At 36.1% G+C, this 13,574-nt stretch overlaps 1 protein-coding gene across 3 annotated transcripts in view; it reads right to left on the bottom strand.

Annotated features, from left to right (window-relative positions):
• The window catches only part of DOCK8 (dedicator of cytokinesis 8), a 94,141-nt gene that overhangs the window by 41,009 nt on the left and 39,558 nt on the right, over positions 1-13,574 (bottom strand). For 2 of the 3 annotated variants that reach the window (XM_081940981.1, XM_081940983.1), the window contains 9 exons: positions 12,398-12,515; positions 11,044-11,114; positions 9,110-9,248; positions 7,687-7,788; positions 6,751-6,846; positions 5,126-5,360; positions 4,218-4,382; positions 1,907-2,082; positions 376-471 (listed from right to left, as the gene is read on the bottom strand). In XM_081940981.1, coding sequence (XP_081797107.1) covers positions 376-471; positions 1,907-2,082; positions 4,218-4,382; positions 5,126-5,360; positions 6,751-6,846; positions 7,687-7,788; positions 9,110-9,248; positions 11,044-11,114; positions 12,398-12,515 — 1,198 coding nt within the window. The remainder of the gene's footprint in view (positions 1-375; positions 472-1,906; positions 2,083-4,217; positions 4,383-5,125; positions 5,361-6,750; positions 6,847-7,686; positions 7,789-9,109; positions 9,249-11,043; positions 11,115-12,397; positions 12,516-13,574) is intronic. The other variant, XM_081940982.1, reaches the window with a different exon arrangement.

Genomic DNA, 13,574 nt, shown 5'->3' with positions numbered 1-13,574 from the left:
TTTTGGGCTCAATTGTGGTTGTAAGATGAGGACTACCTGAATTCAATTATCCTGTTTGTATCTACTCAGACAGGTTTAAATTTCAGTAAATACGTCTGAAACATTAGCTTGCAATGAGGGTTGATTTTTCAGTTTCACATTTTAACCCAACGCAAAAGGGTTCTTGAAGCAACCTAGCTCTAAGTCCTACAGCTGACAAATATTTTAGATCACCAGGTGTTATTACTTATAGGCCCTTTGTTTTGTTTTTTTCCTGAAAAAATTAAAAGAAATTTGGAGCCTAGGCATTTCAGAGTGAGAATTGAAAAATGGCATTTTTGTAACAGAGTGCGGAGTGTCTGTCAATAAGCAATTTGGCATTATGTGGCAGTCTACCTTTTGTTTGGGTAGGCGAGCGCTTGTGCGGGGATTTGACATATCACTGTTGGATTCACTATAGAAAGACACACGGCTGTAGTTCCGCTCTGCAACCTGGAGAAAATGACCAGAAGCCATACAGAAAAAGAATTACTAGAACAGCGAAGGAAGGAAAGAAGGAAGGAAGGAAGGAAGGAAGGAAGGAAGGAAGGAAGGAAGGAAGGAAGGAAGGAAGGCTGGCTGGCTATGCATGAAGTATGCAATGAATATGTTGTTACATTTTTTTTCCACTAAATTAAACACATGACTAATTCATATTTAGTACTATATATATATACATATACATATACATACATATATTGTATTATACCTATTCAAACTTTTACATTGCAATAAAAATGGAAGAAAAACAAAAATGTCCTCTCTAGCAAGGATAGAGAAAAGCTCTTTTTATATTAAGAATGTTAAATGAGAATCAGAACCATGATGCACTTAAAGGGCAACTACATATATTTCACTATATGTAATTTGCACTCATTGGATTAAAATAATTTTAACAGTGCAGTAGTTGAAAGCTAACATTCAGATTCAATAATACAACCTTCGTGATGGTTGTTTATTAACTTTTATCCTAAATAATGGCATAAAAATACTGGGAAAAAAATTACATGAAAACCACATAAACTTTCAAAACAGTATGCAGGATGAGACTAACTGCATTCTTTTCTTTCTCGTTATTTTGTAAAATAGCTAAACTTTAGATTTACTCTCCATTTCTGCTCCTTATCTTCATTTTTTAAATCTTCTACAAGATAAAAATATTACCACCACTTTAAAAAATGAACTGACCACCACATATAGGAATGATTCTAGCCCCTTGGCTACACAAAACCATTTATGTTACATGTTTAGCTCATGAATGAGTTCTGGTGCTTGCCATATACTGGTCAGACAATCTCGATCTATATGCAAGAAAGAAAAATATTTGCATAAAATGTGAACTTAACAGAAATGAAGAAAGGGGTTGCCATTCAATGAGCCATGGTAGTGCAGTGATTAGAATGCAGTATTGCAGGCTAACTCTGCCCACAATCAGGAGTTTGGATCCTAACCAGCTCACAGTTGACTCAGCCTTCCATCTTCCAAGGGCGGTAAAATTGGAACCCAGAGTGCTGGAGGTAATATACTGCCATTGTAAACTGCTGTAGAGCACTATGAAGCTTTATATAAGTCTAAGTGCTATTGCTCTTAAAGCCCACTGTCCACTGAATATGAATTTATATGCACCATATTTAACTTACATAAATGTATGAATATATTTGATATAAAATGTATATGGAATTTACATAAATGCCATACCTTTGTGAAAAGAATTCAGACTAAGACACCAAACAATTGGCTTTTCTATTATTCGGGGATAAAGTCCAACATAAGATTTTGTCCATTGCTTCCAATCCCCACCAAATAGAAGTCCAAACATTTGAGGTTATATTGCACAAACAGCCTTACAGTAGTTATAGCAGTGTAGAATTGTATGTCACTCTCTTACCTTTGAGGACATGATGCTTTTCACTTCTTCATCAGGAGCATGCTGGATCCCAGCAATATCTGGATTGCTACAGCTTGTTGTCCGACTCTGCAAGAGTCGAGATCCCACTGAGACAGCAGCTGTACGGCCATAGGTGTAATAACGAGATTCAGGAAGAGTTGTGCTTCCACTTGTACCTGCCAAGAAAAAAACATTATGCTGCCCATTGGTTTTTTTAAAAAAAAACCATACATGACATCGCTGAGTCCCAAAAGTGATAGTTTCCCCCTTTTTTGTACAAGGAAATGTTCCATCCTATCCCAGGATGCAGCCTGTGATTGGCTTAGAAAAGAGCTGAGGAAGGATAAAGCCGCACGAGGCGGAATTGAGCGCCACTCTAAGCTGAAGCAAGAGAAAGTATGTATAGTGGAGCGGGGGAAGAGGCCAAGTCTGTAATCCCGGTTTGTACATGTCTCTTTCCTTTTTGGGGGGCTGTGCATCTACAGGTGAGCAAGACAGGACTCTATACATTTACTGCACCAGTCACTGTTTTTCCTATTGGGAAGACACCCGGTTATTAATGCTACTTGGTTGCACGAGCGGGGCTTTTTACCCCCAGCTAATTCCCTGGCAGCAGCTGAACAATCATAGAAAAAACTCTTGATCTCTCTAATTACGAGTTCTTTGGACGAAGATTTTTTTAAAATTATTATTACCAGTTTCGCTTGGCGACATGGGCCTTTTCATTTTTTTAGTGGGTTTTTGTGTGTGTATATCTTCAAGATTTTTACATTTATAGAGTAGCAACGAAAATAATTTTATGGTTGGGGGTCACCACAACATGAGAAACTGTATTAAAGGGTCATGGCATTAGGAAGGTTGAGAACTGCTGCTCTAAGCTAATAGGTTTCTGCTCCTGAGCAAATGCACATGAAGAAGGTTAATTTGCAGTTCTGCCTCCCATTCTGGCCCTGCTTATCCCCATTTATGGCTCTGCTTGAAGCCACTCTCTATGGTCAGAAGGAACCATTTTCACCTGATTCTTGTTTGGAGAAATCTAGTCAGGTTTAAGGATTTTATTTTTGACATTATGAGAACTATTCCCTGCAAGATACAGTACTTTAAAAGGAGACTGTCAATTGTAGTTCATCCAAAAGGAAATGAATCCTTGGCCTAGAACAGGGGTCCTCAAACTTTTTAAACGGGGGGTCAATTCACAATCCTTGTCACTTGAAACTTGAAGACTTGTCCGGCTGGTGAGTGGGCAACCTTCATCCTCCAATTCAGTCCTGTTGCAGCACTCTTCCAGCCTCTGTGTGTCCCGTTTTCAGCCAGCAGAGTGCTTCTGCAGTCAGGGGAGGCCAAAAACGGGGCACACGAAGACCACCTGGGACCTCTGTGCACCACGTTTTCGGCCTCTCCCACTTCCAGTAGCACTCTGTCAGGCAAAAATGTTGGCCTTACCTTCCAGTTCCAGGCCACAGGGCTCGTGAAGGTCAGTCCTGTGCTCAGCTGAAGGGTGGGGGCCAGCGGGTGGGTGGGTGGAGCGATTTTGGGCAGGGCAGCCTTGTGGTTCCATGTGAGCTGGATTAATAGCTTTGATGGGCAATATACGGCCTGTGGGCTATAGTTTGACCTACAGCCTGGCCTAAAATATAGTCTTTCACAAGTTTGTACTTGTGATGTTTTCCTCTACCTAAATAGTAAACACTACGCTAAGCACGTGACAAATTAAATAAATAATCTAAGCACGTGACAAATTAAATAATCTGAATTTAAAAATTATTTAAATTCCTTGGTTAAAAATGATACCATGCAACATATTTATCATAATGTTTCTTTGCCTGGTCACTACAAGATAATTAGCAAGTTTTTTAAAAAAAAATATCAAGGATGCCATACTATATATTGCAAGCTTGATTGTTGCCTTGAATGTTTGGAGGTAAAGCTAAAGGTAGATGGAGATCCCCATTTTCTGACACTTTCTACTCTTTCTGGTATCCTGTGTCTTTCTAAGCCACAGACCTCAACAGATGATGTTTTGCACAGGTTTTTTTTTTTCAAATCAGAGTAAGGGTAGTATAAAATACACTTGATAGGGGGAGGCTGGCTAAGCCAGGTGTGCTGAATATCCTGTAGTTTTGTTATCTTCCTACTTTTCACTTGAAATGTCTCAGTGACCTACACAATCTTACAGTACTTGGTGCAAGGCCCATAGGATCCACTGGAGCTTAAATCTGAGAAAATATTCATAAACTCCACCTGTAAACAAGTATAAATAAGCACCCATTTTCTACCTGTAAGTATAAATAATAAGAAGCTACAACCATACCTAGTTTGATCAAATCTCTCTGAACTTCAGGAAGACGGAACACGTAGTACACGTATGATGCTAGGAGACAGTTTCGCCCATGTTGGTCTTGGCTCAGATCTTTGCTGTTGTGGAGGCTATTTACTATTGCCACCACTGACTCAAAGGCATACTGGGAGAAGTTTGCTGGAAACAACAAAATAATTTTCCTGGTTGAGTTTATATGTAAACATGACTCATTTTTGTAGACTTTCTAAGAACATTTCTGAATTTCAACTTATTTCATTACCATTTGGCACTGGAAATGTAAAATGATTTGAGAATAAAGTATTCCAATCCATATTTAAAATTAATGAATACGTAAAACATTTACAGTTCCAAAGCCACATAGTGCTTAAATAAAATAGAAGTAAAAAAATATCTATATCATTAAAAATGCCTTAATAGTGCATTCCTCAAGAAGGAATGGATGGAAAACGGAACTAAAACACAATATGGATAACTCATTCATTAAATTCAGATTCAGTCAGACGTAAGGTAGATCCACTGATCAGTCTACTCAGTCTGAATCTGTCCTCAAAGCAGTGACTTTATTCATGAAATCTGCATAAAACAAAGCGAAATTATCTCTGGTGTGACAGAGAGGATCTATCAATCCAGGAATTTTTTAAAATAAAGTTTCAATTTCAGATTTAAAAGCTTTAAGCCCAAGCTTGAAGATGGCAGGTGAGATCCTGCCAAAACGTTGCAAAGACAATCTCAACCTTACACGGGAAAAGACCCGAATACAACAAAACCAGCATACCTACACCCGTGAAAATCTATATATATCTTGCTTGATCTAAAGAAGAACACGCTTTAGTAATTTTTAAAACATTCCCAATAACATAAGATTTATGAGTTCTGTATTCAACAGCAATGTTTCATACCTGTCTGGCCAGCTATAAGCATGGGCTGGACAGATAACTGGAACAGTTTATCCAACACCAAGTGTAAAAAGTGCACCAGAGGCTCAAGGCGCGAAGAATTCAAGCAAATAATGCTGAGTTTCAGCTCATGTTCCAGACTGCCTTCTGCGATTTTCTCATTCAACACTCGGATGGGGAAAGTAACTGGGCATTCAAGCGCATGACACAGGATGAAGAATTTCTCCAGGTGATTGTCCTATAAATGCAACCCCCCCAAAAGTATGAATGATGCGTAATACTTATTATAGAGCTTGAATTGCTCCTGTCACATATTTACCTTAGTAGAAAAAAGGAAACATGTATTTTTTTCAGTTAAATTCATAGTTAAACAGTTTAAATCTTCAGAACCAATCCAGGTCTAGCAGAAACCAAGTTTTAAAGTCTTCCCAATCTTGAGGTAGCTAGTCTAAAGTTTAATGTCTTTTAATTAACAATATTTTAAAAAGCCAAAACTATTATGATCCATCTCACTAAACTTTAACTGCATTTAACATCTATTCAAACCTTCCTGGATGGCTTTTTAAATTTTATATTGGGGTTTTAACGGGTTTTAAAATTGTTCTTAATATTTAAATTGGTTTTGGGATTTTATAACAGACCGTGTGTGTGAGTTGTTTATGTTTCATGTTTTATGTCTTATGTCATTTTTATTGTTTTGATTATGAATGGTCTGTACACTGCCCCGAGTCCCTACGGGGAGAGGGGGCGGTCTATAAATTAAATAAACTAAACTAACTAAACTAAACTTGTGTAATTTTTTGAAAAGAACTATAATCTTAGATGCTTTCTTTTGAAACATGAAATAATGTCACTATTTGAAGGCCAATATTACTTTTTTTTCTCTTGCAAAAACTCTGGCTCTCCAAATCAACTTGCAAGCTTATTTTCATATATACATATATACAGCATATCAATGAATGCTATTAAACTCTGTGAATATCGGTATTTTTCTTAAGCAAGATTAAAAGAGATACAGAAAGGAATGTTTCGGAGGAAAAAAATGCCCATGAGGGGAAAAAAAATCATCTTCAAGTTGAACAAAATTAGAAAAAAATGTTTTAGTTTTTCAATTACACCTGGACCACCTTTGACATAACTCTGGCATAACTAATATTACCCCAGTCATTTAGTCATTGAAATAAATTATTTTAAACCTATGAAGCAGCTGCCAAAGAGAGGCATAAATATTTGCTGACTGTTTAGGCCACTTAGGTACCAGGCATACTGGATATTTGCTTCTACCTTTTTTTATACATGAATTTAATTAAAAGCTATGAAACCGCAGTAACCTAGAAGGTTGCTCTGATTGCTCAATTTGAAATGCAGTGTGATTACAACCTAACCTAAAAGAATCATGAAATTACACATTTATACAAGATGTATTATCTTTCCAGGCTCAACTTTTTTGCGGTTTAACTAGAAAGACAATGGTTAATCTACTCAGGCTTTCTATATTTGATAACCCCACTTTTGTGAAATTTGAAGTTTTAAAGATAAGTAATTGAAGTTAAAGAATGAATTCTAAAAAGAAAACAGATTAATTTTTGCATGAATGGAAACTCCTCCTGCCTCCCCCAATTTCTTACCTGGGTATGAACTGATGATATACCTTGCACTGCCACGTTAAACACTCCCTTGTGTCCTTCCACCCATTTAATAGGAGGAGACTGTGGAGGAACTTTCTATATAGAAGACAAAATTGGTGGTCAAAACATATGTGATGACAATACAAAAGGCAATGAATTTACATTTATGTTTACTTGGTGTTGAGTCTTTTTGCACTGAACACAAAATATTTATAGTTAACATTTTAATAGGTGCCACTTCAACTCAGAACACTTCCAGGCTATTACATTCATACAGTTATGGCCTCTTTCCTAATATGACACCCTTTCAAAATATTTTTTCTCGCAAAATAAGACAATTTCCATCATTCTTCCTTACTATAATGATCTGAGGTTAGTGCATCAGCCTAAAGGAACAAATTAATAATTCAAAAACATCTAACATGTAATCAAATGACCCAAATGGAGAATTACCACTAAATGTTTTTATGTATTTTATTCAAAATAAATACCCAGTTCATTACTGGAATTTACAGTGGCTGTAAATAAAACTCTTCACATTTCACATTACAGAATCAGATTCTATTCCAATAATTCTATGTTATTTAAATATTATGAGACAGTGGTTCTCAAAATATGTAGTCTTGCCCCCCCCCCCCAGGATGGTGGTTGTATCAAAAACAAATACATACATATTTTCAAAATTCTCCATTATAATTTCTAATATAGTAAATACTGATAGCTATAACCCATTTAAAAAGTTCTCAATATGCACAGATTATAAGACAAAAATCATTGAGAACCACTATTCTACAATATATCTTTGTGTCTTTAAATTGCACATCTCTATATATGTTCTGCCATTTAAGGAAGGCAAATGTTATAATATTAAGAGAAAAAATGTTAACTGTGTCCTTTTCCTTGGGCAAAATGATTCTTGGTGCTTTTCCTCATTACCTCTGCTGAGTGCATTGAATAGTTGGCAGGCAGTTTATCCAAAGCAACAGGCAGGCAATAATGTCCTGTTTGGAGCCGATCAGTTAACAGAATTGGCAGCCACTGAAACAGATGATGAGAGAAAGAGAGTTATATCATTACTGCATGAACGATTGATAAGGCTTAATCACATTCCAAGAAAATGGATTAGAAATCAACTGAAATCTTTTCTTGCCACATTCGTTCTTGCAAAGACCTTTAAGGTCTATCAGTTTCATTACTGGCATTCAAATACAATTACTTGCATTTCTGCCACCAAACTGCCCCTCTATAAAACCGATTTTCTGAATACCCTGTCGCACCCCAAATCAAGCTTTTCAAAAATCCAGCATAATGTATGGAGAAGATCCCATGGCCAGTTATATGCTTTTGTACCAGAATTTTCACTTTCCCTCATCTAGTCCAATCCTAGCCTAAGTGGCAGAGATGTATTATCATGCATATAATAAATGTATATGATATACATCCCATGGATGTTATATATGGTGCAAATTATGAGATATATAGATGATCTGTGGTAAAATAAATAACTTCAAACAGAATTTAAATTAAAATCCCTGCATAAAACCTTGACTGACACACAAAACATGATATTACATATAGATATTGCTGTGATGTGAAACATCCATGAAACACCATATGCAATATTTTGCTATGGATGTACTTATGCAATACATGCAATGCTTAGAAGACATACAATATACAAGAAACCCCTTATAGGTATTTGATGAAGTGAACTATGAACCACTAAAGCATTTGCAATAATACATTTGTTAGTCCTTAAGGTGATACAAAGCTCAGTGTTGTTTTTTGTGCAAAAGGTTACTTCACTGACACTTATGAAAAGTGTGCAATATAGACCCATAAATGTTAAACAGATGCCTGCAAAATGTGTCAAGTTTTACTTTGACAAATAGATAAGAGATTACAGATTTGTGCAATAAATATGCAACACAAGTGACAAACCATTGCTTGCTTCTGTTGACATTTACAAATAATTTGCACATTGAGTAGTACTAATACAATTTATGTTTCACGCATGTTTCTTTGACATTTTGCTTCTGTATAGTGGACAGAAGGGCTTCAGCATGTGACAGTACTTCACCAGGTTTATGTCTGGTTCTAAAAGTCAAGCAGGATTGGGCCACCTGGAGGGCGACACCATAAAACCCCAGGGAGTAGCGAGATTAGAAAAAAGGCAATGGCAAATTGTTTTTGTACATTTGCCAAGAAAATAATTTTTAAACTGTTGCTAAGAAAAATTACATGCATGTGTCCATGAACTCACCAGGAATCAAGCTAAACTCAAATGAAATTTTACAGTATTTTCAGTTGCCAGAAACAATGAAAAATTTATTTTTCCAAGGAACCAAAACTGACTTACTGAATAACCCAGGATAGTTTCTACAGAAGCTCCTTGTTTTGACTGACAGCTGATGTGGTAAAATGTGAACAACAGATGGTGTTTTTCTGTCAGTTTAGCTGGTAGTTTAATTTTCACTTCTTCATAAAAATCAGGGCACCTGTATTTTTTAAAACAAAAAAATATCTATATCTGTATCGCTATACTTGTATTGATATGTAAGTAGCAAACATACAGCCTTCTTTAAAGAAGTGTAAGTTTCTTTACCTATTCATTAGTTTTAGTGTATAGCATATGATAAGATTTGTGATAGTATGAATCTGTCACAGAGATCATAAATAATGAAAAGGAATAGGAAGTGTAATAGAATTTATAGATCTTGAAGAAAAGACCAAGGAATTGCTGCTACAAGTCCAGAAGAAAATGAAATTCATATTTATATATGCAAAATATAAAATTGTTTACCAATATGTTGTTTACCAATATGTGATTCCTTTGATCAGTGTAAAGCAGGGGTGTCAAGTTCGATTTCATTGAGGGCTACATCAGGGTTGTGTTTGACCTCGTAGGGCTGGTGGGTGTATGGTATGTGGCCAAGGGTGGGTGTGGTCTTGGTGGGTGTAGCTGGGGTGGGCGTGGCCATGGTGGGCATTTGACACAGGCTCAAGATGCATTTTTCCCCTTCTTTCTTTCCAAAGTTTTTTATTATAACCATTTACCTATCTTTTCTACCAGATATTACTGGCAAACATTTATTACTTATTCTTCATACTCCACTAAACTTTTTATTTCTAAATGTATACCCCATTGTTTAATCGTAAATTGCTTTTCCAGGCAGAAAAGCTATTCATACTATTGTATTTTTATTATTCAACTACTAATAAAAATACAATAGCATAAATAACATGATAATACAAGATCTAACAGCAGAGGTAAATTTCCAGGATAGTAAATAGTATTGGCTGTCAATTATAGATAGTTGATTGTAGATTAAATGGATTTACAGTATGTAAAATCTGGCATTAAACTGTAGTATTAATTAACATAAGATGTTGCTTGTTTTCTATCTAGATCAGGCACTTACTTGAGGCCACATAATTGTAATCCAATCCAATCCAGTCTTCCAACAGCACTCTGCTGGCCAAAAACAGGCCACACGGAGGCCCCGGGAGGCTCCCACGTGGCCTGTTTTTGGCTTCCCCAGCCCCCAGCAGCACTCTGCCAGCCAAAAATGCGCTGCACGGGGGCCTCACAGGGTCCATTTTTGGCTGGCAGAGTTCTGCAGGAGGCAGGGTAGGCTGAAAATGGGCTGTGGGTGCGTTCATGCGGCCTCCCTGTGGCCCATTTTGGCCAGCAAAGGCACTGCGGGCCAGTCCTTTGATATTTCCAGGTTGGCCCCGTGGCCTTGAGTTTGACACCCCTGGTGTAGATCAAAACCAGCATAGGTTTATGTTGCAATAATGGGAAAGCAAATTTTGTCCTGCCAGGTTTAATAGTAATTGACTATTGAATTAATGACGATATTAACATGGAAATTATTCCTACATTTTAAAATCCAAAATTGACAATTCTGGCCCTATCGACAATTGACATAATTACATCCAATGTTAAGTAAAACCGTGCTTAAGGAAATTCATACTTATATGGGAGACAAAAAGGAAGCATGGTCAATTCCTGATGATACTGTACAAATTATAATGCTACTCTTAATATGAAACACTGTGTCTTAACTTTTCACATGTTTTATTTTTTAAAATTCCTTGTTCAGGGTTTTTGTTGTTGTTGTTGTTTCAAGACAATAAATGCATAGCAATTGTTTTAATTACTGAATATAAACACCTTTAATGAAAATGGTTTAGCTCTTTTTTTTCGCCCAGAATTTATAACTGTTCATTGTTATGCCAATACTGTATATTTGGACCTAAGGATACAGAGGATAATAATAATGATCTTACTTGTTATGATATGTTACAGGAGTGTAAATCTCCTGTATGAACTCTGGACCTGTAGATTTTCCAAATATGACCTAGACAGCAAAATATAAGTCATTAAATGAAGCAAAGTAAAAAGTTACCATGATCCATAGATATTTGGGGAGGGGAGGGGGCAGAATATACCAATTATTTTAAATTGGCAATATTGTTTTTATTTCTGATAATGTTGAAGTCATGCAACCATTATTTAAAATATAAAATCATAAAATATATTTGTTATGTTGTCATTTCTTTAACTGGTGATATGAAAACACAGTATTTTAAATTAGCAGATTGTAAAACAGTCAATATCTATCTTCTTAGAAAGGAATAGGTATGTATTGCCTCTGCTTCATCAAGTGTCCTATTTTTATATACATCTTTTATGTTTTATATATCTTTTATAGTGTCTAGCAGCCGTTTACTGGATACTATAAAAGATGATACTGAGGTGACCATGGTACATCTTAAGGAGACAGGGGGGCACGGAGAATGCTGATCCATAAAGTGGTCGAGGGTTGGACATGACTGAATGGCTGATGGCACAACAATGTTTCATCAACCCATGTTTTGCAGTCCCCAGATATCCTCTGGGATTATACAACTGAAAGTTGGCCACAAAATCTCAACTGTTAGTGATAAAAAGCTGGTCAACCTGGTTGTAAAATAAATGTGAATAGTTCCTGGGATGTATGTTTATTTATGTGTATGTAAAACCAAGTTCCAATGAAGTGAAACTGAGCATTTTACTCTATAGCTAGCTGTTAAATGGAAATTATAACCAAAATTGATTAAAATAATGCTTTAGCAAATAAATTATCAGAGCATAGCTAATTTTTATTCTTTGATCGTACAGGTAGTCCTTGACATATGATCAGTCACTTAATGGCCATTCAAAGTTACGATAAGCTCTCCAATAGCTACATACAACCCTGTTTTGAAGTTGTGGCCGCTGCAACATTTCCCCCACATATTCCCCCCCCTCAGGACCCCGCAATGCTTGGGTCTGCTCCCCATACACCTATCACCCATTGTGCACAATTACAATTCTGGACACCAGAATGCAATTTGGCCTCTGGAAATAAAGTGTCTGCTTCCAGAATTGCACCATGCAGCCAAGAGAGAAATCTCCAGGGCCTTGCTGATGCTTGCCAGGCTGAAAAAAAGTCTCCTAAGTGGAAAGAGTGCCAACAATCTGGAAAAGTTTGGTTTTATCCAAAAATAATTGGAAGCATTTGTTGCAGAGAAGAGCCAATGTATGAGAAATTTGTATGAAAAACAGATCTGAATAATTCTGCATAAACTGAACAGAGAAAGGAACAAAGGACTTTCTTACCGGCATTGCACAGGAAGGATTTTCTCCAGACATATATTGAATTTTAATGGTAATATTTCGTCCTGACGCCAAGCGGTTTGCAAAATTCAACCGCTGTGGATACACATAAAGAAGATTTCTGGGAGGGGGGGAGAAGGATGATGATGATGATCATTTTAATTAAGTTTATAATAGTTTCACTTTCCTTTTACTCATCAGCAATACTTTTTCCCCCCAGAGAAATACTAATGTACAAAAATCCTGAAAGTGGATTTCACTTTTTTTAAGACAAAGAAATGCACCATTTTCTTTTACATTATCCCTTTTAGAAAGCCAAAATAAACATTTGTCTCCAAGTACAAGGATGAAAAAAAACTTTGTAATGAATTTTGGTTTGTTCCTGGATTATCAAGCAAGTGAAAGTATATGTCCGTCTCCAGATTATTTTAGAAACAAAACTATCAAAGGCAAAAAAAAAAGATGTAGAAAAAAGGTATTTTGTGGAGGGACACACAATTGACAAGATGATGGACAGAGCATCACAACGCAAATCTCATTCTCTTTTGAATGCAAGAGATATACATACATACATACATGCATGCATACATACATACAAGGATAAGACTGGGACATTGTATCTACCTTCTTGACAATTTTGACAAAACCTTGTCCTGTGAATGCTACTGATGCTAAAGAAACTAAAGTTCAAAGCATGTAACTTATCTGGTAATTGAGGGGGAAAAGAATGAAATTATGAAGCAATTTTATTTTAAAAATTAATTTCCTTTCCAGAAAGAAAAAAAAAATCATAAAATACTTTAGAGTGTAGGTATGCAAGTGATAGAGGATATTCTTTGACATTTGCATTGAAATATTTTAATAAGGTAGTCATCTGATTGAAACCAGATCCATTTTTTTTACACCAAAAAATTTGACGCTTATCCTCACGAGCAGGATATTAAAGTTCAGTTCCACCAAATCAAGAGAAAACAAAAGATCTTAGAAGGGCCCTCTAACATAAGATGGATCCACTCACTTTGCATTGAAATTTCACCCACCTCATCTCTCATTTTACAAAAAAATCTTAAAACACCAGGGACCTAAAGATAGACTATTCTTAAACTAGGATTTATTTATTGTAGGACGGTGGCCATGATAATAATAATACTATAAAACTATACTTGATAAATGGGAAACA

The sequence above is a fragment of the Natrix helvetica genome, assembly GCF_964273705.1.
Source record: "Natrix helvetica genome assembly, chromosome: 2".
Taxonomy (NCBI): domain Eukaryota; kingdom Metazoa; phylum Chordata; class Lepidosauria; order Squamata; family Natricidae; genus Natrix; species Natrix helvetica.
Note: the sequence above shows the minus strand (reverse complement) of the source record. Positions and strands in the feature narration are given on the sequence as shown.